The following is a 27,398-nucleotide window of genomic DNA, read 5'->3' as shown; positions in this document are numbered from 1 at the left end:
GGGTGTTCTAAGATGCCAGCAACACTTCATCTTCTACAAAGTTACCTGATGGATTACTCGAGGTCCCAGGATGGTGTCTGCAGGTGGGTATTCAGGATGCTTTGCCGAAGAAGGGGTTCTTCCCTGTGAGGAAGCTCACTTGTCTCTGTGTTTTGTTCTCGTGGCTTTGTGACCTCTGGCTTGATTTGACTTCTAGCTGGTAAGGGTAGATGATGGGAGATGAGAGTTTCTGCTCACTGTCCAGTTACCTACTTTTGCCTGAAGGGAGATAGATTTCTTAGCTTTGTGGAAATGAGATTCGAGGAACACTCTAGGTCTGGAGTGAGCTTTCTCCTCACACTGGGCTCTGTAACAGACATGACCTTAGGAAGGGCCCTGTGAGAACCAACCAGGACACAGCCATGTGGTTGGCAGTAGGCATGGTGCATCTACACTGGTCTGCCATGGCACAGTCCATAGGAAAGGTGGCTTCTGGTTGACAGAGCCATAGCAATATTTGTGTTTTAAGGGATCCCCTATTGCTTTTAAAATTTTTAGAAATCACCCATTTCATTCAACCTTTTAAAATTTTTTATTTAAAAACTCCTTTTGGTGCGTGTGGCATTGCACACTCATGTGGAGTCCAGAGCCCAGTGTTTGGTGTCTGCTCTTGGTTGATGTTCACCTCATTGTTTTGTGACAGGTCTCTCGGTGAACACAAAGTTCAATGATTAATTGGCTACACTGGCTGGCCACTGAGCCCCGGGGATCTTCTGTGTCACCTCCACTCCCTCCTAGGCTGTAGTTATAGGCACACACTACCACACATGGCTTTTCACATAGGCTCTGAAGATCTGGATGAGGTCTTCCAACTTGCAGGCAGTCAGGAGAGTGAACCATCTTTCTAGCTGAAAATTGCATTTCTTAAAGCAAATAATTGATTTGTTCCACACATGTCTGCAAAATAATAGAAATACCGTGCAAAATAAACTAAACTCCAGGCACTAGAAAGAGTAAAATGTGGTGTAACACCTTCCCTCTTGGTGGATGGCAGTCACAGGGCCACTGGAGCGATACCAAGTCTTCTGGCTGTACTTCTGGTAAAGCCCACCCTGGAATAACAAGAGAAAAGTTCTTCCCTCCACTAGCAGATAAAATGCACCTGCATCCTCTTTTCTCCTGAATGTGTTGGTTGCAATAGGAGATTACCTAGAGATTGGCCCCCCTAGATATCTGAGGAAGTTTGTGTCCTGAGTTCTCAAGGTCCAAAGCTGAAGGGACATTGGAACAGCCGACAGCTGCAGGTACAAAGGCCAGTCAGTACTCAGGACAGAGAACTGCACATGCTTACTGCCATCCAGTTTGGTGGTCGATGACTGCATTGGGGGAACTTGAATGGGCAAATTCTTTTTAATATCTTGTCCTTTGAGCCTAGCAGCTGCTTTGTGTGTATCTGGGGAGAGTAAGAAAGTATCAGAGGCTGGAAATGTAGCTGAGTTGGTACAGTGCTTGCCTAGCATCCAGGAAATGGTGTCCAAGTCCCAGCTCTGAATGAACTGGGCAAAGGGATGCATGTCTACAGTCCTAGCACTTGGGAGTGGAGGCAGGAAGATTGGGAAATTGAGACCAGTCTCACCTACGTAATGAGACTGAGGCCAGCTAGGAATACACTAGACCCTGTCTCAAAAGAAACAGTGATAAGAAGTAAAGTGACTGGCTATACTTGGTTGGCCTCCACACACACTTGGAAGACCCCTTGTCCTTTGAGGTGAGGTTTTCTGGGTCCCTAAACATCCTTGAACAAGGAGAAGCCTCCACTGCCCAAGTAATTGCATGGAGTTAGCCAAGAAGCCGGCTTTCCCTTCATAGCAGAAAACCAACATTTGAGCATGGCCAGTTGTGATTTCTGGTAGGTTCTAGTCAGTTTCAGTCCACCAGGTGTTTGTAAGAGTGTGGGCTCCCGCCTGTAACATGCTTCCTGTGACATGTGTGTGTTGGTGTCGGCCCTGCCTGAATTATTAACACTTCAAATGCAGATGAAATATTTCCAGTGAGGCTGGGGAGTTGGCTCTGTAGTTAATAGCACCAGATGCTTTTCCAGGGGATCTGGATTCAATTCTCAGCACCTGCATGGTGGCTCACAAACATCTGTGATCCCAGTTCCAGAAGATTCGATGCCCTCTAATGGTTTCTGAAGGCACCAGGCATGCATGTGGTCCACAGACATACATGCAGGCAAACCATCTACATTTATTAAAAAATAAAGGAAAAAAGATATATAGACAGACAGACGGACTGGAAGAAAGGAAGGAAGGAAGTTAAGAAGAAAGAGACAGACTTCCAGTAGAAGCCTAGCCCACCATGATTGATTCTCAAGTCTGGGTGTCAGGTATGCATGGTTTTATTTAAAATGTCTCCAATAAGATTTTCCACTTGGAATGAACATTTTTTTTTTACCTCTTTCTGCATGTTGTCATAAACATTATCTCCTCATTTCATGGAGTTTCTTAGAAAGTTCTAGATGATGTAACAGAAGAGTAAAATGAAAGTGTGGGGAGATTAAATAACAGGGAGGTCACAGCACAGCGAGGGTGCTCTTGCCTCAAGTCAGGGACACACAAGTGACTAGTGGGTGAAGTAACAGACCGGGTCATGCAAGTCCCCTTGTGTCACCTGGTGTCCTTTGGCAGTTCTGGCGTCTCCTGTCACTAGCACAGAAGACAAAGTGAGTCTGACAGCATCATCGGCAAAGGGGAAATTGTCTTCTGGTGGCTGAGAGGAGACAGACACAGAAGCGTGGTTGCTGGAGCGTTCTCTAATGTCTGAAGAGACTGTTCCCTTTGGCCGTCCACCGATCTGAGCACCCAGGGAGGGGCACCTTATGTCCTGAACCCCCCTGGTGGCGCAGCACCCCCTGCCTCTCATCAAATGGCACTGATTTATTTTTGAACAGCAGCACAGAACAAGTTAAGCATGGGAGCACATTTTAATCAAGTGGGCAGTTGTAGTTTTAAGTCAGCACTAAAACCTGGCAATGTTAGATTTGTGTTTTCGTGAGGTCTAAATGTCATCACAGAGGACCACAGGCCACAGAGAGAATGAGATGTCTTCAAGTTATGTCGACCTGATCTCAGCAAACACAGACCGGCGGCCCGGTGGCTTGCGGCGCTCCAGACTTGGGAACAGCCCCCTTGTATATGGAAATGAAGTGGGCGGGGCATTGAGTTCCCTGGGGCTGCTCGCAGCTGCTGTCGTGGAAAGAAGCAAGGGCAATTCGATAGGTGGGTAGAGGAGGCGGGCTGGGAAACGTCATCATCTCCGCGTTTGTTCTAAAGTGACTTAGAGACGGTCATTTATTATGGAAACACAATCCCCGAACAGTTTGCTCTTTCTCTCCGTAAACACGTCAGTTCATAAATAACTTAAGTGAGTCCTTTGCATTCAGAACACAGTTCTGGCTGGAGTAGAAAAGGGTAGAAGATGCACAGCGGTGGAGGAGATGGCAGGGTGGAGTGTGGACGGGCGGCTCGAGTGTCTGGGGCACGTGCAGGCATCAGCCGTCAGACACGGGCGGGGTGACCCAGCCGTATTTCTCATGTGTCTTCACCAAACTCTTAAAGGTTGCTTCAGCTTCCTTGCGGCTGAAGGACTTTTTTGACTTGCCGGCTTTTCTGCAGATCCGTCCCTGTGTGAGAATGGAAAGAGACAGCAGGTTAGAGGCGCAGCAGCAGATCTTTGTCTCCTAATAGGGTTGTCAAAGGAACATAGGGTGGTAGGTAATTTTTGATGTTTGAATCAAGATGTTTTGACCACAAGTAAGGGTGGGCACTGTCGTAGGTCAGACGTGGGGCGTTACAGCTTTGGTGGAAGGCACATTGTGGAGCCAGGGACTGTAAACCATTTAGGGTGCAGGGCAGACTCTGCTTTGTTCAAACTGGTTCTATTTGTGAGACTGGAAGGCGGTCTGCCTCCATACAGTTGAAGGATCCCTTAGGAGAATAGCATCAGATCAGACAGAAGCAAACAGCATTCTCACGGGAACTTCACACTTCAAGTATAACTTCTGGGTCTTCTGTGATCATCATGGAAATAAATACACTTATATATAGATACGTATATGATGTGTTCACAATGCAGTTAAAAAGTAAAGTTTAGGGCTGGAGAGATGACTCACTGGTTAAGAGCACTGACTGCTCTTCTAGAGGTCCTGAGTTCAAATCCCAGCAACCACATGGTGGCTCACAACCATCTGTAATGAGATCTGATGCCCTCTTCTGGTGTGTCTGAAGACAGCTACAGTGTACTCACATATAATAAATAAATCCATAAAAAAATAAAGTTTAAAATCCGCTTGGGAACAATTACTGGACTTCTGCGTTTTCATGCATTATATAGGTTGGGAGGCAGGTAGGGGTCAGAGGTCAGGGCCACATCCACAAAAGACTGTGTGTGTTCTGAAGAACTGAAGACTGGGTCCTGCAATGGACAAGAGGAAGGAACTTGTTCATCTTAAGGCAGCTGAGAAAACGCTGAGCAGAAGTGAGGTGTGTCCAACCTTTTGATATTGTGACAAGATGGTCTCATTTACAAAGTTCACTCTTGAAAACCACATAACTGAGTGACAAAGAAAGTTAAAACAACAACAAGAACAACAACCAACCCTTACAATATGTTTAGGGGTTTTACACTTTCATGTTGGGTCAAATTCATAGCTAATCTCAGCCACATGCAGCCTGAAGGAAGGCTGAGTCGTGGACCTGCTAGACCACGAGGAATGAGAAAGGAGGTATCACAAACAAAATGAACATATATCTAAGAGCCTGTTGTCACCAGCAGTTGGAGTGACAGTGGGCTCTTACTGGACAGCCCGTGGAAGTTCTTAGGCTCTGGCTTCTTAAAAGGCAGTTCACCTGAATTGTCTCCTTGGCCTTGAAGACACTTGTGCTCACTTCCTAACCAGGCTCATGCTTCTCTAGGGCACAGGTCTCTCTTTGAGCAACAAAGACCCCCATCAAATACGGCTGCCTTCTAACAGACAGCCAATACCTTCCTTCAGGTGCTCGCTACTTCTTGTGGTTTCATCGTGATTGCATGGGCTGTCTGCACTCCCAGGATGCTACACTCATGTCAGAGTGTGCTTGTACTGGGCCTTGAACTGGAATCCGGCCTCCATACTACACCACAGCCCCGCTCCACCATATACAGAGAGGGTGGCATCGACCCAGGCTATGGGACCAGAGGCTAGCAGCTTGCAGCTTGTAGCTTGTCTAGCTTTCTCTGGTAAACCAAGTGGGAGGCTCTGAACTGGCTTCTGAATCAATGGCCGATAGTGCCAGACCCCAGGAACCTGGGGTGGAGAAGCAGCTTGCAGGTATGAATTCAGAGCTTGCACTTACTGTCCAATGGGACTCTTCTCATTCACAAGGGAGAAACTCCAGGAGGAATGCTATGTGCATCCAATGGCCCCTGGCCTGCTCATCTCTCTGCTATCACGACATATGACACCCTTTATAAAGGCTTCCAGTCAGACCCAGTGAGCTTTCAAAGGGAGAAAGAACTTGAGGGGAGGGAAGGAATTAGCTGCTTGATGACTGTAGTAATGTTCCCGAGTCTTGACAGGGTATGAGTCCTATGCTTAATTATATAGTCTTGTACTTTTATGAAGGGTGGTAGGGGCCACTGAGCCTTAAAACTTACACAGGTCAAAGCCCACGGCGTTGGTGTCAGATACAGGTATTTGTGCAAGGAAGTTGATTTGTGTACACAGCGAGGACAGATAGTTTTGGACAATGTGAATATTTTAGCCGTCTCTTTAGTTCCTCTGCACAGATGGACAATTGATGTTCCGACAGAGAGTTCTGAGTTAAAGGACCCAGACAAGCAGGCTTGCAGTAATTTTGGAATACTCTGGCTTTTTTCATGAACATAAACTTTGCCTGTTTGTGAAAGTCCCAACTGTTAGAAGATACAGCCAACAAACCATAGAGGAACAAGCGGCCCTTTGCTTCTTTTTTTCTCCTTCCTGGGAGAATCATGAACAAGAGTCCAGGGCGAAGTCAATTTGATGGTCAGAGAGGGGCTGCCAGGAGTCAGCAGCTCAGTGCCTTCTCCCCAGTGAGAGCCAGTGAGAGGCTGGCTCTCAGCGCCCAGTAGTCCCCAGGCACGGGTCCTGCAGTGAGCCACACTGCTACCCTCTCCAGACTGGCCACTTCTCCATCACACACAGCAAGACCAGATGTCGGAAGCAGCACTACTTTTTCCAGTCCTGCCAGGTGGCTGACTTGTTTCCACTGGTGTGTCCGGGAGAGGAGACCCTGCTCTCATCTGTCCTGTGGCCACTGCTGACTCATACAGGAGCTTCCAGACTGTGTGCTAAGACTCACCCTGAAAGGGGCTGGCAACATCCCATGAACTGGGGTCCCAGACTGAGTAAGAGCAGGAAACCAGCTGAGCAGACCTTATCTGTCCCTGCTTCCTGACAAAGGATGGACGGTAAGGCTGCAGCCTCGTTCCTGCTGACAGGATTTCCCTGTGGTTGTAAACCTTACCCTGGGTCTGTGAGCTGAAACAAACCCAAATTTCCCTTAAATTTCTTTTGTTGAAACTTTTGTGGCAGCGATAAGAATGCAAACTAAGCACTTGTTACAGAGTCACTGGGACAAGAGCAGGAATTGGAGAGGCTGAGAACGGTGTGAGAGAGACAATTAACATCTGTCTGTCTGTCTGTCTGTCTGTCTGTCTTACTCTCAGAGTGCCCACTGCCTCTGTCTGTTTCCATTTAATGACCAGAGGCTAGTCTCTTTTGGTTAACTCTCACTTCTTCTCAACCATCTACTTGTACTTTCATGAGAAAAGACTCAGATGTGGCACACTTCCCCCTTCACTACAAGAGCTTGGCATCGTCCTTTGGAGTCTGTGATATTCCTGATGTTCTCTCTCCAGAGCTACAGGCTGTTAAGGACTGTGGGAACATAGTGTTTGCCTCCCCAACCTTTAGGGGCTCAGACCAACACTGAATAAGAAGAGTGTTAACAAGAACACAGGAGCTGGACTTCCCCTGTGAAACAAAAACTTGTACCTGCTTTTGGTTTGATCTGGCTTTGCTACAGGCTTTAAAACATATAGGTGTGGTGTGTGGTGTGTGTGTGTGTGTGTGTGTGTGTGTGTGTGTGTGTGTGTTTACCTGGGTGTGTGGGCTCCCGTGTGGAGGGCAGAGGGCAATTTCAGGTGTCATTCTCCAGGTGTGATCCACTGCGTATTTTGATACACGATTTCTCCCTTTATCTGAAACTCGATGATTAGGCTAGGCTGCCTGGCTGGTGAGTCCAGGGATCCTCCTGTCTTTGTCTCCTCAGTACTAGGGTTATAAGCAAGCACCACCATGCTTTTCCACTTGGGTTCTGGGAGTCAGGCTAAGAGACTTAGACTCACACTGATAATACTTTACTGAGCCCTGGACTTAGGTAGCAGGGGGCGGGGGAAGGCCAAATGATTAAACAGGAAGACATCCCCCTGTAGCCAACAGGCTAATAGGTGAATCCAAAGACTGGCCTTGTTTGATTTTGCACAGTTCCCTTTGTACCCTCCTGCATACCGTCCTTCAGTTGTCAGAGTCACCGTCACTTTGCCCTGTGGCCTCATTCATTTAATGTGCTGGGCACTGGGCTGATCAAGTGAGGCCACCCTTGGGAGTCTGGAACTATGATGTGAACGCTATAGGGCACAAGTGTGTGGTGGTTTCATTGGTGTTAGTGACGCCTGAGTGTGATAAGTCTACCCTAGGTTATTCTGTCAGAGTGGGTATAAAGATCCCATCCGACTCCATTACACTAGGTGCCAGGTAAGGCAGTACACTTATCCAGATGGTGTCCAATGTCCTGGGGAGAACAGTCACTCCCAACCAATATACGATGTGGGGCCCAGCAGATGCATGTGGCTGTGTCCCAGGAGTGGGGACAGTGCTGGCTGCTGGGACAAATCAGGTCCTAAACATCTTCCAGCCCAGCTTAGGAAAGGAAGACGGGAAGGAGGAGCCTGGAAGAGTGTGATGTACTTGTGTCCCCAGTGATTTTTCTTGATAGCTCTGGAGTTAGCTTTGAAATGTAACCCCAAGTAAAGGCTTGAAATAGACTGCTGTAGTCTGGGAGCCATGTCCAGATGCTCTGTGGGCTTACATATGGAATTTTTAGGCTGCGTGGTGCATGCACGCACACGTGTGTGTATGCTTACACATGAGTACATGCACTGGATGGGGAGGAGTTGCAGAATTCAACTGATTCAGTGTTAGATCCTTGTTCTAGCACTCCCTCCATGAGTGACATTCGGCAAGCTACCGGCTCTCAGTTTCACCGTCTGTAAAGTAAGCATCATAGTCCAATTGGCAAGCTCTGGGCTTCGATGTGCAAAGCAGAGACTGGGGTCTTATTGCCAAGTTATCCTGAATCCCTTGTCCTGTAGCAAAATGTCAGTTTTCCTTCTTTTAAAAAAGTCACAACAATTCCAACTTTTAAGTGGACATCACGGCTCAGGTCTCGTTTGCTTGTTATGAATCTGCCTTCAGCCAACCTGGGTGCATTGCATTGTCTGACTTCCCAGCCTTTGCCCTTCGAGTTTGACATTAACACCTCAGCTCTGTATGGCTTACTTCCATAGGTTTTATGTTCAAACTACCCTTTGTGGTATTTGTGTTCTATTCGCCTGTGAGTTGTGAGTGTATGCTAATGTTTCCAGAGTCCTCTTAAAGAGTTTCAGGGCTCCCAAACATTTTTTTCTGAGCCTCAATTCCAGAGTTGATCCTTACGCTCAAAACCTTTGGAGGTGTAATTGCTGGTTTCAGGGAGCCAGGAACTTTGTTCTCCAGCACAGGTTCCCAAACCCAGGTAGCTCAGCCTTCCTTTCTGCTGTGCTGCTCCCTGGGGAGCCGCATAAAGCTCACAGGCTTCTGGCTTGAAGCAAACAGACACCAGGCACATGGAAACTTGAAAGGAGGCCCACCTGGGTAGACTTTCTTCAAAGGTTGGACATTCAAAGCAAATCTCAAGCAAAAATCCATTTGTAAGTTTCTGAAGGGGCAGGTAAGACAGGACACAGAAAAGATGGCTTCGAAGTCACAGAAAAGGACATCAGATCCACAGGAAGGAGACCTTCCTGGATGGATAAGGTGAGGTATCAGATGGAATGATTCAGAGCACATGTAACCTTTAGCATGTGTATATATTAATGTATGGGTAAATGCACATGTATGTAACACACACATGCACGTATCTTGTCACATGTGAGCCTGTTGTTAGTGTGTATGTGCAAGTGTTACACCATACTGGTGGCTTTCAAACTCTGGGGACAGGAGTAAGTTTTCTGAAAGGATATAACTACTGACTGGAGCCTGGCAGTTACCTCAAGGTCAGTTTTAGTGGAACAGATGGAGCCCCAGGCTGAGTGGCCCAGTCTGGAGGCCAGTCAGCTCTGTGCCTAGGCCCAGGCATAGTCACGCTTTCCAATTTCAGTCAACACTGGGAGCCATGAGGACATATACCAAGGGGTGAGACGGTGGGATCACGTCCTAGAGCAGATGGGTTGCTTTGGGAAGCCGGGTGGGAGATTGTTTGAAGTAAACTGCCCAGAGTGCTAACTTCCCTCACGCCTCTGTAGGGATGGCCACAGACCCACTGCTACTGGTGAGTGGCTGCTGTTCCCAGCTTCACACCGGCTATCTCAGGGACTTCACATGGTATTCAGGACTTGTGTGGATTCAGATATTCAATCTTGGAACCACCATCCACTCCCAGGGTTACTGAAGAGCAGAGGGTACTGAGACTGGAGGTCTGCACCCTGTGAGACCTTGGCAAGAACCAGGAAGGAACATCATGGTCAGGCCCCTGGGTGCACCAGGCAGAAGGGCTTCTTGGAAGGCTGGAGGAAGATTTATGTGGTGGGTCACCTTCAGGGACCCAGGGTATTCCAGTGACTACTGATCCCAGTCAGCCACCTGCTCGGTCCTAGTCACCAGCATCTGGGCTCCCTGGCTTCTCCGATGGGATTTCATTGAAAGGTGCCTGCCCAGAATGACTCAGGATTCCTTTCATGATTTAGACACCCTCTGACCCCCGCAGAGTCACTTAAAGCCCTCAGGTACAATGATCCAGACATTTTGAAACTTGCAGCTGTTCGTGTCTCCAGCATTTTGGGTAAGAATAGTCACTTCTGTGTTTTCAGAGGGTGTAATTCTGAATACAAATGGAGGCAGTGGGACTAGAGTGAACGGACTCCGATCTCCAGCAGCCTCTAATCCCAGTGGGATGCAGCGCATCAGCCAGGACGAGCACGAGCCCGAGGTCAGACAGAGTACTGGGGTGGGAGGTTCAGTGGTGAGCTCAGCTACTGTCACAGTGCAGAAATGGCTGAATCCCTGGCTGGGGCAACACTGTAAGTCCAACGAGGCACACATTGAGAGGGGTTGGGAGGGATCAGGGAGGACAAGACCAGAGAGGCTAAGAGAGAAAACAAAGAGTTCCAGGCCTAGGTGCTGGCTGGGTTTTGGAGCTGGGTTTTGGAAGGTTGGAGTGGTAGGGATGACAGGATGTACAGGAGCCCACAGCAAGGAATTCAAGCAATTATTGTGAAGAGGGTACCTAGCACAGGTGTGAGGAAGTTCACTTCCCTCTCAAGTGGACCACAGGTACCCCGGGGAAGTCACTCTTTCCCAGTCCCAGTACTTGCCCTGTGTCCTGTGTGTCAATAACCCCTGAGCTTCTGGATCAGTATAGTGAACACCTTCTGTGGGCTGTGGGAAGAGCAAGAGAGGGCACATAGGTCAGATGACCCCAAACCACCCACAGGGTCAGCTTTTTTTTTTTTTTTTGGTTCTTTTTTTCAGAGCTGGGGACCGAACCCAGGGCCTTGCGCTTCCTAGGCAAGCGCTCTAACACTGAGCTAAATCCCCAACCCCTTCACAGGGCCAGCTCTTAAGGAACCTCAGATGTGTGAAGGGATGGTTTGAATAAGACAATTTCATGCCTTTGAGCCCTTGTCCCCGGCAGGTGGTGCTGCTTGGTGGAATGGTTAGGCCTCAGGATTAGCTGAAGGAAGTAGATTGCTGGAGGCAAGCCGTGAGGGACCAAGGTCTACCTCTGCTTCCTGATGCTACTGAGATGCTCCCACCTCCTCAGAGCCACTCTGCCACGCCCTTCCTGCAGTGGTGGACCTCATCCTCTCAGCCTGTGAACCAGAATAAATCCTTGCTCCCTGAAGTGGCTTCTTGTGTCAGGACCCTGATTACAGAGACAAGAAAAGTTTAACCCATGCAGATGGCTATTTGGCTAAAAAAAGCATCAAAACTTGAGAACTCTCCTGCTTTTATTGTTTTAATAGCTGCTGCATTTGGGTATAAAAATGTTTCTTTAACTGAAAGTGCAGCTTAACCATGCCCTAAGCAGGCAGGCTAGAGTCCCCAAGGGCTGGTAAAGTAACTGTCATTGCCTAGCACTCCAGTGGGTGCAAGAGACATTGGAAAAGCAAACTGCACAGGGCTTCCTCTCACTCAGTTGGGATCCCCCAGTGAAAGGGGCCTCCACTTGAATGAGTTAGTACAGGAAATAATGAATGAGTGAATGAGTGAGTGAGTGAATGAATGAATGAATGCAGTAGGCAGATTAAAAAAAACCCTGATGAGAAGGATCATGGAACAATTTTGAAAGAATCTGACTCTCCTTGGTGCAGGTAAGAGAACAGTATTTTAAAATTTATTTTATTATTATTATTTTTAGCATGTATTGGTGTTTTGTCTTCACTCATGTCTGTGTGAGGGTATCAGATCCCCTGATACTTGTGAGCCACTTAGAATTGAACCCGGGTCCTCTAGAAGAGGAGCCAGTGCTCCTACCTGCTGAGCCCTCTCTCCAGACCCAGGAGGACAGCATCTTAACACTAAGCCACTCCACTCAACAGGAAATGTTTCCTATTAGAACCTCAAAGAGAAATCTTATGAGACCAAAGATTATCTAACCCAGTCGCAAGTATTTTCCAAATTCTTACACAATTCACATATTCAGCATACTCTAAATTTTGTGAAATCATCATTGGTTTTGTGTACATTTTGATGGTGTTAATTGAGGATCTTATAAAGTGAAGGCACTTTATTTAACATTCCCATAAAACCCCCAGCCACTGGCAATGCTAAAGATGCAGTTCACAGATTCTCACAAACACAGAACATCACTTTCCTCTCATCCTAAAGAAAGTTCTAGCAATTGTTGAGTCTGCACTGAAACAGATGGTGTTTTGTTGGAGGACTCAAGCTCAGAAAAAGCAACATTTCTGCTAAAAATGTCCCCGATATCAGATGATCATCTTAAAGTTGCTGTTTTGAGGTGTATCTCAATGTGGTGGAGAGGCAGCAAGACTCCACTGAAGGTACACATGGCCTATCATGTGCCAAGCACTGTTCTCAGGCTGGGACAGTCTTCACATTGGACATGCCAGGATACTGTAGCAGCTGGGCTCAGTGACTGTTCAAGCATCTACACACATGAAGTAACTGAGACACAGACAGACCAGTGAGGTGCTGGATGCTTCAAAGCTCAGGGCACAGAGCCAGGTCCCAACAAAAGAATCTTTGGCTGTGAAACGTTCTCACAGCACAGAGAGAAGGGTTCCCACAGGACAGACAAGCAAGGCAGTAGCCCCTATCCCCCACATATTTCCTGTCTTGGCTTCTCAGTGACACTGGGTGCTCTCTCCCCAGGAGCTCTGTCCTGCCATTGGTAACCCCCCATTAATCCGGAGCTCTAAGCCTGTTTCTCCCTATTACTACTATGCATAAACCTCAAGATTTCCAAGGCGTCGGCTCTGCTCTATGGCCATTTCTGGCCTCTTCTCCTCTCCAGCAGGACTTGATCTGTTTGTGTTACCTGTTCTAGCTTCCCTTCTGTCTCTGTGACAAAACACTGTCCAGAAGCCACTTAAGGGAGGAAACGGTTTATGTGGGTTACACTTCCAGGTCACAGCCCATCATTGAGGAAGTCAGGGCAGGCAAGCAATGAGAAATCATGAGGAAGACTGCCTGAAAGCTCTCAGGCACATACTTAGCCAGCTCTTTACACAGTTCAGGACCACTTGCCCAGGGACTGATGCTGTCACAGAGGGCTGGGCCCTGCTGCATCAATTCACAATCAAGTCTCTTCCCCACAGACAGGCCCTGGTGGAGACATTTACTCTGCTGAGACTTCAGGGGATTCTAGGCTGCATCGAGTTGACAGTCGATACAGTATCAGGGATAGTCTTATTCCAAGATAAGGAGTAATGGCCACTGTTGTGAATATTTACTTTTGTGCTGTGCTAGGAATTGAACCTGGGGCCTCATACAGGCTGGGCAAACACTTTACATCTAGGCTATGTCCCTATGCATGAATGGATCGATTGAGCTCCCTGTACCTCAGGCTAGCCTCAAATTCAATCAAAATAAGGAACAATCCTGACTGCTCTTCCTGCCTTCTCCTCCCATGTGCTGGGACTACAGTCAGGCACCACTGCACCTGGTTTGTGCATAGACCCACAGACTTGTGCATGACAGGCAAGCAATCTACCAGGCAAGAGACATTCCCAAGCCCTGCTTATTATTTTTTACAACTTTACATGGGCCAAGCTGAGACACAGACACCCTGTGCTTTCTCTTCAATACTTCTCGATTCTATATGAGTGACTCTCTAAGTATCCTTATATACCCACCTCACTGTCATGGGCAGACTGGCATATTGTACACATTTGCATTTCTGCATTTACATAAACACTTTAGGCAAGGCCTTAGCTCCATGGGAGTCTATGTCACCACTCTCAGCAATACCTCTGGTCCCCTAGCTAAAGAGGACTTTGCTACTCTGTGAGTGACTTTTAAGGAACAATGGTGTTCACCAGCCAATTTGCTCTTGCCTCAGATTTTCTGTCAACTCCTTCCCTACCTGTAGATTTTCCCCAGGTCCCACAATTTCCCTTCTCCTTGGGACATTTGGAAAATAGAGTCAAACTCGCATCCCTCAGTGCTGCATGGGCTTTTACTCATCCACTCTCACTTCCCTTCTCCCATTGGGGCTGGGGACAACTTTGCTCCCTACAGTCTGTGGCCATCGCATGCTGTAAGTCCATGACGACTTGAATGTCTCCATCTGTCCAAGGGGCTTTCCCATAATGCTTCACGTAGAAATGGACAGACCCCACGGCTAGTCATCCTGTGGAAGAGGCTACACCTTCGTCTCCAGAAAGGACACACTGCTGAGTGGTACACACAGCAGAGCAGATGGTTTCCAGGGAGTCAGGATGTGAGGAAAGTTACTCACCCTTCCCATTTCCTGCCCGCTGCCCTTTTCCTACAGAAGCTCAACACTGGCAAGTCCCACCCTCCCCCAGTGACCATAGGCGCTTCTCCATCAGCTGCTGGCCTCCACTGACTTTATCACTCTCTCACCATCAAGCAATGGGAACATTTTCCTGTCCCACAGCTCCCATTATTCGGGTTACCCTAGCACAGATAATAGGAAATGCCTTTGAAGAGAAATTCCTCTTAACTGGGGTGGAGTGATGGGGGGAGCCAAGTCAACACTAGATAAAGTGACTGCAGAGAGTCCCAGGAGATTGGGGTGCCAGTAGAGGGGCACCCTGCTAGCAGAACAGCGCTATTTTGGGGTAAAATATTTGTTCTAGAAAACCTGCTTTAAGAAGAAGAGCAGGATTTCACAGGCAGCCAGGGCAGCAGGCCTGGAGTTCCCTCTGCAGATGGTTTCCAACCCTGAGGCACAGGTCTGCCTTTGCACTTGCTGTGACATTTCACGGCTGTAGTCTGTTTCTTAAGCAACAGGACTCCCAACGACAGAGAAAGTTCACAATGCATATCACAGCACTGGCATTTGCAGATGGAGAAAGAGCTACCACATTAAACAAATAAAACCAACTTGAGATATGTTTTCTGGGAAATTCAAGTGAGAAAATGTTATGATTTGGGCACGCACTGCATAAAATACACATTGCTCTTTAGAATAGTTTGTTCTTGGTATAAAAACACAGCAACGAGCCTACAGGGACCTGTATTTAGTCTCCGTTATCAAATATATTCATGAGGACAGGGAGTTAACTCTTGACCACTATGCATAGCCACGGGAGTTTACCAGGCTCTGTGGCTTGGTTTCTAGGAATGGAACACAGTGTCCGGCTGTCTCATACCATGTCAGGTGAACACTGAACTCGTGCTGTGGGAAAGGACTGAGCCTGCATGTAGGAGTCTCTACAGAGCAGCCCACACTGCTCACAATCACCTGGTCCTCAGTTTACCACTGTGTGCAGGGATGGCATTTACAGCTTCAGTATTCACTACCCATCCAACTGCCACTTTCACTACCACCGGACTCACAACAAGGCCACTGTCCCTGTCTCATCATGGACACAGGACATCGCTAAGGTCCAAATGATCAACTTTCTTCCCAGTGTCTCCTTCTCATGACACATTTTAAAAAGCAACTTCCAGGAAGCTGTTTCTCTAAAGGCCGCAATGTCACCAAGAAGCTGGGTGAGGTATTTCATCTTCTGGGCAAGAGTACATGCCCAGTGCAACCATGGCTATCCTGAGTGAGGGATACCTGGAGGTTTCCACAGGCATTGGTTTCAGATTCCCACTATGACAGTGAGCTACTGCCGGTCTACTTTAGCATGATGGGCTGAGCTCCAGGGCGACTGTTAAGAATTCTTGCCATGGCTGGATTCACAGTGGCCCATAGTGGCTGGCTCTACATCAGCATGATCTGGAGAAAATCATGGCCAGGGCCGAGCTCAGGTCGTGGGGTTTAGTGAGTCTGAGTATGTACGTGAAAGTGGACATGTAGTATAAAATATATAAAGTCCCAGCGCAGGGTTCCTTCCTGCCTTAACCTATTTATGTTTCTGGATGAAAGACACACAGCCTTTATATTTTAACAGGCCTTAAGCAGCACAGTAGCTGGGCAGCCGCCTCCCCTCCACGCTGTTAGAATCTACCTTCCTGTCCGTGACCCAAGTTGTTACTGGCTATGCTTCATCCGGCCTGCCTTTAGTTCCAATTAGGCGGCCCTCGGGGCCACATTCTCTTGGCCTCTAGCCCATGGCGACTTTCCTTTCTTCTCTCTTGCATGTCCTTTCTAACCCACGGTGCTGCTGTCTTCTCTTTCTCCTTTTCTTCTTTTTCTCTCCTCCTTCCTCTTCCTTGTGGTCCCTAGCCCAGGAAACCTAAACCACACCTGTGTCTCTTCTCCCCTGCTATTGGCTGGTGGCATCATCTTTATTTACCAATCAGAATTAACAGGGGACAGGATCCCTCAATATCTTACATATGGACTCATCTTTGGGACAGTTTTGGGGGGCCCAAATTAACATTATAGTACAACCATTAGGTAAACTCACTACATGGATAGACACCTGGCTAGTTAGAGGCCACAGAGTGATTATTACTGCTGTTCTTGAGGGATGTTGGTGGCTGAGTGAGTGTGGACATGTGACATGGATACTTTTCGATGCTCTTGGTGCCCTGGACAAGCCTAGATTTTCAAGGACCTAGAAACTTCAGTGTCAATGCTGGCTACAATTCCAAGGGCTTAGATGTGAGGCTACCTTGGGGAAACTCTGGGGGATAGACATGGTAATTCGTAATCCTTGGAGTTGGGCGGTGGGTCACTGGTTTATTTATTGATGTCAGGGAGTATGTAACAAGGACAGTGTGAGGTGACTATTGAGAAGCTCAACAATGTTTTCCTGTTGAGGAAACAATGCCATTAGCCAGTGGACTGGAGACCATACCATGCATGCCCTAAATGTCGCACAAATGTGTTGTGTGTTCACAGGTGCTGGCTTCCTGCAGCCCTTTCTCAAAACTAGCTGAGCTCAGGAGCACTTGTCCAGGCCTCTGCCCTTGGCCTTGAACCTCTCTGTTCATCTACCCATTTCCCTAATGAGCAAGCACAGCAGTGTTCTCATGGAGACAGCAAAGATTCAACAACTCCGTGATCCAGGGGGCAAGTCCTGAACACTATCTTAAAATGTGATGTCCCTCAATCCCCTCAGAGAAAATTGGACCTTTAGGCCCTGAAAAACTTTTAATGACCAAATTTTCTATAAAGATGCTGTAACCATTGGATACATTTGCCCCGAGAACACCCTTTGGATTGTTTTGTGCAGTGTCTGCTAATGAGGTGCTAATGAGGTGGCAGTCTGTAGGTGCAGAAGCAACATCCACTCAGCAAGAATGAAGACTCCTCCCCTCCCTGCCAGGACTCCAGGCTGTGAGGAGGAGGAGGAGCCCACAGTCTCATATCCCTTGGGTTCCAGATGACTCAGCAGATTACCACCCCGATTTCAAAGGCCCTAAAGTGCTTGCTTTGAGTCATTTCAATGGGTGTGATGCCCTCAATACACTTTAGGGAAATAGTCTCTCTCCCCAAGACTGCTCTATGGCAGGCCTGGCTGTGAAATCTGGCAGCCACCAGCAGAGGCTAATGCTGGAGGCTTGTATGCCTCCATGCTGGAACCTCAGTGATTCTAGATTATTCTGCCTGCTCACCCTGCATCTTCAAAGCATGCAGTTCTTGTAAGGCTGGGGAATCCCAAGTCCTAACCAGCAACGCCCAGAAGAACATTATATTTTATGGTCTGAGAATGATGTTCCCTCCAGCCCACCTCAGCCACCCCAAGTTGTTTTTTCACTTCTTCATTCCCCCACCCACACTGCCTTCCTACTCCCCACTGTCTACTAACATGACATCTTGTGCAATTCAGAGTCCCAGGAAAATGCCAACCACACAGGGTGCTGCAACCAGTTGGAGAAGAAAGGCTCCATATGACATCGTCGGGGCTGTGCAGGCTTTCAAACCTGCTGGCATTACACAGGTGCTCTGAGCACCTGGGGCTGGCTCCCAAGAAGACGAGACCCAACCACACGCTTTTATGTTGCCAATGAAACAGGGCAGAGAAACGGGGAGAGGAACAGCTTAGTGAGTGTTTCCTAAACAAGTTGGGGACGTCAGTATGAAACATAGTGTTCTATTACCAGGAAGTAGACTTAAGATTGCAGCCAAGAAAGGATGCTGATTCTCAATTCCAGTTTCTAGTTGCTTTTCAAAAGCTTAGAAAACCAAGGAACATATATTTTTTAGCTGACCTAATACAACTAAAAAGACATTCTCCATAAGGAACTGGGGAGAATGTTAGTACTTCCAAGTAATTTCTGGGGATACATTGTAACAGTTCCTTAATTTGTGTGTATATGTGATAATATAGTTTGCTTTTTGGGTAGGAATTACATAAGTAGAGAAAAGAATTTTATCTGATTTCATGAGCACCCATGGAAACCTTCAAACAAGGCCTACTGTATACTCTAGCACAGGTAAAGCTTGTTCCAGTCCCCGCTCAAAGGAGTCACGTAGAAGAATTCCATAATCTCTCCTGGTGAAGAGGAAACTGAGGTACGGTCTAAGCGGCACCATGTCACACGGCCATCTGTAGACTGAGCAGTGCTGGGTTACAGAGTTCATGACCGGGCTTGCTTCTCACTGCACTGAGTTCTGCCCTGCAGGCCATGCACAGCTCCATTTCCAGTATCCAGTGTATGCTCTGGCAAGCTTATGGGGCAGTGCACAATGGCTGTCGCTCAGTTATCCCCCTGTGACCGGAAGTATAGCCTTTAGAGACGGGAAGAGTAGCCCTTAGAGGCTGTAAGTGTAGCCCATCTTTAGAGACTGGAAGTATAGACCTTATATCACTGCTAGAAAGATGATGGACACATCGCCATTTCTCAATGTGTTCCGTTTGATGGTTCACATATGATAGTTGGGGTAATTTTAAGAATAGTTAGCTTTTACAAATGAAGAATTGGGGGTAGGTCATTTCTCTTGTGAAGGACAAGCAGCACCCTAAACCTTTGTCCAGTTCTAGAATCATGGCCAGATCTTATAATGCATGAATATTCACTGGAAATGTCAGCCCCTTGTGGACTCCTGAAATCCTTCAATACCTCACTGAACCAGGACATGTCAACCTCACTGAGCTACAGAAGAGCCAGCTCTTGCCAAGCCATACATGCTGTCACTGTTAACATTTTGGGAGCCCAGGCTCTGTGCTGTCCAGATAATCAACACGAGCTCATGTGCGGTAGGCCTGATACCCACGTGCTTCACGTCGGGCAGGAACGTGACATAGAAACCATACCTGCATCAGACTTGACTCTGTTTACCTGCATCAGACTTGACTCTGTTTACCTGTTGGGGTCAGAGTTTTCTGCTATGATTAAAATTCTTGACAATAATTGAAATATTTTCATTAGCCACAAAAAACTTGGACAAGAAAGCATTCACTGTTTGCACAGAAGTGAAGCTGATCTTAGCTCACGTGTACAGAGAGACTCCAAGTGGAGGGAAATCTAAGACCACTGGTGCAGATGAATCCATTCTATGAGAGCTTGGAGAGGGGAGATCTAGACACAGTATCTCCCACCAAAGATAGATGGACAGATCTACTTCCAACCTAGAGTTTGCTTTTCTGTCTTAGGGTCTTATTGCTGTGAACAGACACCATGATTAATGCAAGCTTTATAAAGGACAACATTTAATAGGGGCTGGCTTACAAGTTCAGAGGTTCAGTCCATTATCACGGTGGGGATGAATTCTACATCTTCACCCAAAGGAAGTCAGGAATAGACTGAGCATCCCCAGGAAGCTAGGAGGAGGGTCTTGAAGCCCAACACCCACAGTGACACACTTCCTCCAACAAGGCCACACCTTCTAATAGTGCCACTCCCTGGGCCAAGCATATGCAAACCATCACAGTCCACTCCCTGACCTCCATAGACATGTTCAAACACATGAGTCTATGGAGGCCATACCTAAACATAGCATAATAAAAAATGCATTAAGTTCAACTTCCAAAGTCCCCATAATCTATAGCAGTATCAACAATGTTAAAAGTTCAAAGTTCAAAGTCTCTTCCAAGACCCATCCAATCACCTAACTGTAATCCCCAAATTAAGACCGGCAACCAGCTGGGCAAACTTCAGCCTCTGCCATCTCCATGTCTGATGTCAAAGTGGTCTTCAGATCTTCAGCTCCTTTTTCATCTTTGTTGACTACAACAAATTTCTTTCTCCTGAACTGGTTCCACTCCCTGTTAGCAACTTTCCTCAGCAGATAGCCTGTGACTCTGGCATCTTTAACATCTTTGGGTCTCCAAGGCAGCTTCAGTGTCTGAGATCCACACATGATCCTCCACAGGGCTGACTTCACTTCTTCAGCTCTGCCCTCTGTAGCAGTTTAACTTCAGTTGTTCCACACTACACTGTTGCTGTTGTTCTTGGTGATCATCCCATGGTACTGGCTTCTCCAATACATCGGTGTCTTCCGTTGCACCTAGGCTTCACCAATAGCCTCTCACAGGCTCTCTTCATGGTGCCAAGCCTCAACAACTTTTCCTGACCTCTTCAGTCCTGGGCCATCAATTGCAACTGAGGCTGCACCTTCACCATTGGCCTTCCATGGCCTCTCACAGTGCCCAGCCTCAGCTGTTCTTCATGACCCCTTCAAGCCTTCAAAACCAGTTCCACCTGGGTGACTCTTACACATTACCAAGTCCAGCCACAGCACGAGGTACAACCTTGGCATCTCTGGAGAACAGCTCTCAAAAAAAAAAAAAAAAAAAAAAACCAACCAACCAACCAAACAAACAAAAAAACCAAAAACCAAAAAACAAAAAAACAAAACCAAAAAACCACCACCAACAACAAGAAAAAAACAACAAAAAAACCCACTTCCCAGAAGATTTCACCTCAGTGATGCTGATCTTTCTTAGCTCCAGCTAACCAGCGTCAATTGTCCCAGGAGTTTCCTTCTCCTCTTGACTATAAAGCCAGAGACACATGGCTAAAGCTGCTGAGTTCTGCTGCTCGCAGAAGCTGCAACATGGCCTCCTTGTTCTATTACATTATCACTAGCTTCCTCGTTTCGAACTCCTTCACTGCCTCAGTTTGGCTGTTCTGGATCTTGCTCTGTAGATTGACCTTGAATTTAGAGATCCATGTGCCTGACTCCTGGGATTAAAGGTTTGTACTCAGTTGCCTGGAGCTAACCTAGCTGGGTGGGATCTTGCCCCAAGGTCATTACTTCCTTAATTCAATTTTATATCCTTGAGCACAGGATTCAGCTCCATTTTACTTCTGGGTGTCCCTTTTTCCTTGTATTTTTCCTTTCTCAACTTCCCTTTTTTCATTAAAATGCTCTTCATAAGAATGAATTTTAGTAACCACACAACAGAATTTACACCTTCCTTTTTCAAAGCAATTAATCTAAATCACTTCACCTTAACCTCAGGCACACTCTTTGGACAACGGCAAAAGGCAGCCACATTTTTCCCCGAAATACCACAGAAACAGTCTCTAGGCCACATACTGAAATTCTTCTTCACTAAACCACCTTGGGCCAGGTCCGAACAGTTCAAATTATTCTCAATAACAAAGACTTCTGATTCGGTCCCCAGCTCCGAAAAAAAGAACCAAAAAAAAAAACAACAACAACAACAACAACAACAACAACAACAAAAAAAAACAAATAAAAACAAAGACTTCTGAATTCCTACTAAGATAGCCCTGTAAGCCCTATTTAAAGCATTCCACTGCTATCCAAACCCAAAGTCCCAAAATCCACATTCTTCCAAACAAAAGCATGGGGCAGGCCTCTCACAGCAATGCCCGACTGACTCCCTTGTACCAACTTCTGTCTTAGGGTCTTATTGCTGTGAACAGACACGATGACCAACAAGAGTTTTATAAAGGACAACATTTAATTGGGGCTGGTTTACAGGTTCAGAGGTTCAGTCCATTATCATCAAGGTGGGAACATGGCAGCATCCAGGCAGACATGGTGCAGGAGGAGCTGGGAGTTCTACATCTTCACGCTAAGGAAGCCAGGAACAGACTGAACATCCTCAGGTAGCTAGGAGGAGGGTCTCCATGCCCACCCCCTCAGTGACACACTTCCTCCGACAAGGCCACACTTTCTAACAGTGCTACTCCCTGGGCCAAGCAAATGCAAACCACTACATTTTCCATTAAAACACTGGAGGAGGAGAGCAGAGAAAATGTAGGAAACACTGGTAACCTCTAAAGCCCACAGGGAAATAATGAAATTCTAAGAAACTGGTAAAAGCCATACAGCCAGGAAACAATGCACAGATGCCAAGTCTCAATATTATAAGAACATATTATAAGAACATATGCTAAATAACGAGTCACGTTTCACCAGGGAGACTAGGTAGGCCCTGCTTGGGGGTCAAGAAGCCAGGGGCCCCAGCCTCTGGCTCATGATGAGATGCTCATGGTAACTTCTCCTGAGGGCAGTTGGCTGTTGTGTATCCAATCGGTATACAGCATGACCCCACCCTCTATCCAGCACCTCTGAGGCTTCCTTTACATAATGAAAGCACAGGAGGAAACCTGATGTGTAGGTCAGTGTATCCACCATGCACACTAGGACAGTCTATGCTCTATGCACACTAGGACAGTCTGTGCACTGTGCACACTAGGACAGTCTATGCTCTATGCACACTAGGATTGTGTATACTCTATGCACACTAGGACAGTCTGTGTACTGTGCACACTAGGACAGTCTATGCTCTATGCACACTGTTGATTTCAGGGAAGGGCTAGAGGATCCTGTCTGTCTGGTCAGTCATCCACAGTACTCCTGTCCTTTCAGGTGGGGTGGGGGTGGACACTAACCATCTTTAAACAGGTTACTGACTGGAAAGAAGGTGGGTGGATATGTGCAGAAAGATGTGTGAGCTTCAGACCACTGTGCAGGGATGGCCCTGTGTTCCTGGGTAAGTGTGTGTGGCTCATGTGAGCACATTAGAATGCAGAGAAAATCCACGTCCTCTGACAAGTGGAAACTCAGAATGCCCACTTTCTACTTTCAAGCTATACTGCTGCATAGACATCGACAGTAACCTAGGATCTTCCCTACTAGGAGAAACCTCTTAAGAGCTACAGTCATTAGACAGCAATGTGCCAACATAATCTCCCACACTATCACCCTGTCCAGGAGCTTTCTGACCCTTTCAGGGAGAAACAAACCCCTGACAGTCACAGAGAGAGCTATGGTGTAATACTGACCTCTGTAACAAACTATTGTTGGCTTGTTGGTGCCTGGACAGCTCTGGACCAGTGGAGGAGGACCAGTGGAGCAGGACAGAGCCACCTTCTTAGAGACGATCCCTGGGAGGGACAGGCCTTGTGAGACGTTATCTGTAAGATGCTATGTCTTCTGGGTAATTCCGAATCTCTGGAGAAATCCTGTATTTCTTTTTTTTTTAAACATATTTTTTTATTGTTTATTTATTTTATGAGTACACTGTCACTGTCTTCAACATACAAGGAGAGGATTCCATTACAGATGGTTGTGAGCCACCATGTGGTTGCTGGGATTTGAACTCAGGATCTCTGGAAGAGCAGTCAGTGCTCTTAACCACTGGGCCATCGCTCCAGCCTGAAATCCTGTATTTCATTGCTGGCTCACACACTGAATGGAAACAGCAAGGCAGCCCCTTAAAACCCACTTCCTCAAAGCGTGCACTTTTTTTATTTAATTAAATCATTTAATTAATTAAAATTTTAATACAATATCTTGGTATGTAGCACCGGCTGGCTGAAATTCACAGAAATCCGCCTGCCTCTACCTCCCAAACATGACGATTAAAAGCCTGTGCTACCATGGCTGGCTAGTTGTAGATCAAGATGGAGCCCACTCTAGCTTTATCATAAAGCATCACAGAGGGATGGAACTGGGGAGCCATCTATCTCTTCATTAAACCATCACCACCATGGGGGTTCATGGCTAAAGTTAGTAGCAACAGATAAAATGTATTTATGCCATTTGTGACTTAATTGCCTTATAGGGCTAGGTACATTTAGAGGAAGAAAGAAAATCTATACATCATTTTAATTGTCATGTGGCAAACACTGGGAATAACACCCTGAAGTTGAGATATAAATATTTACATGCATTCACTTTGAATAAAAATTTATGTGAGTATTTTAAACATTCATTTTAAATTTACAAATGCCTTACATATATATATATATATGTGACTATATTTACACAATTTACATACATGCATATATGTATGTCTGCACACACAGAGAACCTTAGCTATCTCGACAGGTATATGGAGAATCTCCTAAATGTCTGGGGGCTGGTCTGCCTTGGCAGCCAAGTGCAGAAACAGGCGTAGGGCCACTGGGGCAGCTGAGCAGTTGGGCCATCTGTGAGATGCAGCCAGGCCTCTGGCAGTTTTGATAACCTCTGTGGACCAAGCCTGCCTCATTCCTGCAGAGTTCACAATTGCAAGGAGTCAAGAGGCAGGAGGTTTGTCAAATGAGAAGAATACAGAGGAGAGTGTGGGGCACTGGAGAGAGGGACTCTGTTAGTCTCTGCTGGGAGCCAGAAGGAAGGATGATCCTAGCCTGTTCCTGGGCCTTGGAGGTAGATTGTTGGTGAAATCAGGAATACTCTACACATGTCTCTATTTTCGAGGATGGTAAGAACAGACACATGTGCAGACTAACAAAAAGAGATGTTTTCCCTGAGGTGCATTGCAGTGGTCTGGGGTTTCGCTCAGGGTTATTCAGTGTTTGCTGCAACCAGTTTGATAAAACTAATTGTTTGATCACTAATTGTCCTCAGATTGACTGTAACCAGGCAAGTAACATCATACAATTCAAAGAACAAATGAAAGACAAGAGCAGAGCTCTTCGAGCATTACTAAGTCTCACACTGAATTTCCCTACAAATGAAAACCACACAGTGTGCTGCTGCCTGGCCGGTGCAGGCCAGTGAGCAATTCTTTCACCCCTCTCGTCTGTCCGGGCACATGGCAAAACAACCCTTCAAAGGCTCAGTCACAAACCATCCCCACAGAGCTGATCTAAATTCACCCAAGCACTGTCTTTGGTACATGCGATGCTGAGCAAAGGAAAGGCAGAAACTTCCAGTTGCATGGTGTGTGCATGGTCCCAGGAGGGAAACCACTCTGTCCTTGGTGTCAACCACAGAACGTCCTTGCGTGGAGTTTGGCTTTGTTGCTAAAAATGTCCACTCTCCCGACACTGCAATTACCAGGCACTCAGCACCCTCCAGCTTTCTCTAATGAATCATAATCTTGCTGGATCCCAAGGGCACCTGCCCTGCTTCATTTGGTGACATCTACCAAGTGTCCTCGAGGTGCAAGGTCTGGGCTTGTCCAAGGAGTCCCATGACCCTGCCAGCCCTTCTTCTGGGGGACTATTTTCATGAATTCCTCTACATCTGAGGAATAAGAATGAAATCTGAACACAGATGGCTGGACAGCGTAGCCTCCACAGACATCATTTGCAATGGCTTGTGGATACCACCATGCAGACCTACTAAGGGCTTGTTTCACCCAGGGTGTGGGAACTCATGGGAAACTGCAAGAGGATGCTCTGGGGTGGTAGGGAAGAAGGGGAGAGAAGGACAATGAGGTAGCCCTGGTGGACAAGTGGGACACAAAAGGGGGCTTTGACATTAGGGTTCTGAAAGAGGCCTGTGACCTGTTCGTATATACGTAGTAACAAGCAAAATGCTTCCCTCTCAGACTACTGGGCCCTGATGAAGACGGCAGGCATACTCTTGCTCCTACATTTGAAGGGGAAACGGGAAGGTGAAGGTTCGCTAAGACTGTGAGATGTGCCTCTGTGTGTGTTGTTCACATTTGGGCCCACAGAAACATTCTCAGTGCAGGCAAGCTTAAAGAGGCATGGCAGCAAGGAGTCTGTCCTAACTTGGTATAGCGGTCCTTAGTGACCCAGAAGGTGCTAACCAAACTTCTGGCACAGATGACTTGGGGACAACCTCCCCTTCTGACTTCCTGCTTTGAAAGTAAAAGGTTTTCTCTCATGAAGACACCAGTTAGTTCCTTATCACTGGACATTCCCCCTTAGCTCTGAAATTTGGGGACTCTGAAATAAAAACTGGTAGTTACATTTAAAAAGTGTCCTGCTTCTCGTGATGAGGCTTCACAGGTCCTGTAAAAGGGTGATAGTCTAACCCTCCAAGGTATAGATTTTCTCTGGGCAGTAGAACCGTTGGTCCTTAAATGTTCTGAATGCCCTTCTATGAAAGGTTAAAAACACCTGGAGGGAAAAAGGTCTGCCACCCCTCCCCCCAATCAGAATGAATCTACTGTCAAAGGTCATTAATATGTTAAGCTTTGCACCTGGGTTCCCTGGGACAGTTGTGGTACAGCCAATGAAGTCTCCTGGGCTAAGATAGCCTCTCCTGTCATGCCTTCCAGACTGTCATCTGTCAGCAGCTCTGAGATCCAGGTGGGGTACAGCAAAAGCAAGAGCTATCTTGTCTTCTTGGTGACCTTCATAAGCTGTCCAAGGCTTTCTCTAGCTGAGGAATGCAGCCAGGAATGAGCGAGCACCCTCCATCACACCAGCAAAGCAGCCTTGGAACATTAAACAGACAAGTGGAGAAGTGCCCAGGAGGTGTATGTGGTGTCTGAGGAAAGCAACAGGCATTGTTGTTTCTCAGTTCTCTTTTGTCTAGACACTGTATCTTCTCACCTTGTATTTGGAATTTCGTCTAAGGTGGGACTTGTTGTTCATATGCAAAACTCAGCACTGCACAAGGAAGAAAAATTCATAGGTTATGGACATGGTGCTAAGTCCTTCTGGGATCAGCACAAGTCACTGAGTTGTTGGCTTGCATGTACCCTTGGTCACTAGGCCTATTTTCCTATTTTTCCTAACTTTGCTTAGTGTGGGGCTCAAGGCATTGTTTGTAAAAGTCCTAAGAGTATTCTAGAATGAAACTCTGGTATAAAATTCCATCATAAATCTGCACTACATTACCATGAGCCAATGAGGAGCGTGTCACATGTCACAGGTCCCACCTCCGACCCCATGTTTGTTCTGAGCACACAGCATCTCTGTATCTCCTCATGTGGCTCATTCTCTTCCAGTAATTTCTGTTCCCCAAATTCATAATCTTCCCCTATGCTCATGCCACATTCAAAATCTAGCTTGCTAAAGTATAAAGGGTTTACTCGCCCAATTTCAAAGTAAGACCTTGAATATTCTGCAGTGTTTTCCAAAACATCACCCATGTTATGACTTACTCATTTAAAAGAACAGCAGGAGACAGAAAAATAAAAGAAACCAAAGGAAGGTGAAGAAAATTAAGATTGGGTACAAAATTAAGATTGCACCAATTTTAATTATAATTATGTAGAAGGAACAACATGTGAAAGAAAAGTTAAATGGCAAACATTGCATTACGTACAGACACGTGCTTCTGGAGGGCAAGATGTGTTGTCCTTTGCTCTGTTCCACTCGGCTTAACTTACAG

At 46.8% G+C, this 27,398-nt stretch overlaps 1 protein-coding gene across 1 annotated transcript in view; it reads right to left on the bottom strand.

Annotated features, from left to right (window-relative positions):
- Window positions 1-2,362: 2,362 nt before the first annotated feature.
- Ube2ql1 (ubiquitin-conjugating enzyme E2Q family-like 1) overlaps window positions 2,363-27,398 on the bottom strand; it is a 40,361-nt gene continuing 15,325 nt past the window's right edge. Inside the window, exon 2 of the mRNA NM_001145163.1 lies at window positions 2,363-3,664. Within this exon, the coding sequence (NP_001138635.1) occupies window positions 3,533-3,664 (132 nt within the window). The 3' untranslated portion in view covers window positions 2,363-3,532. The remainder of the gene's footprint in view (window positions 3,665-27,398) is intronic.

Source organism: Rattus norvegicus, chromosome 1, assembly GCF_036323735.1.
Source record: "Rattus norvegicus strain BN/NHsdMcwi chromosome 1, GRCr8, whole genome shotgun sequence".
NCBI classification, from domain to species: Eukaryota; Metazoa; Chordata; class Mammalia; order Rodentia; family Muridae; genus Rattus; species Rattus norvegicus.
This window is presented reverse-complemented; position numbering and strand designations above follow the sequence as displayed.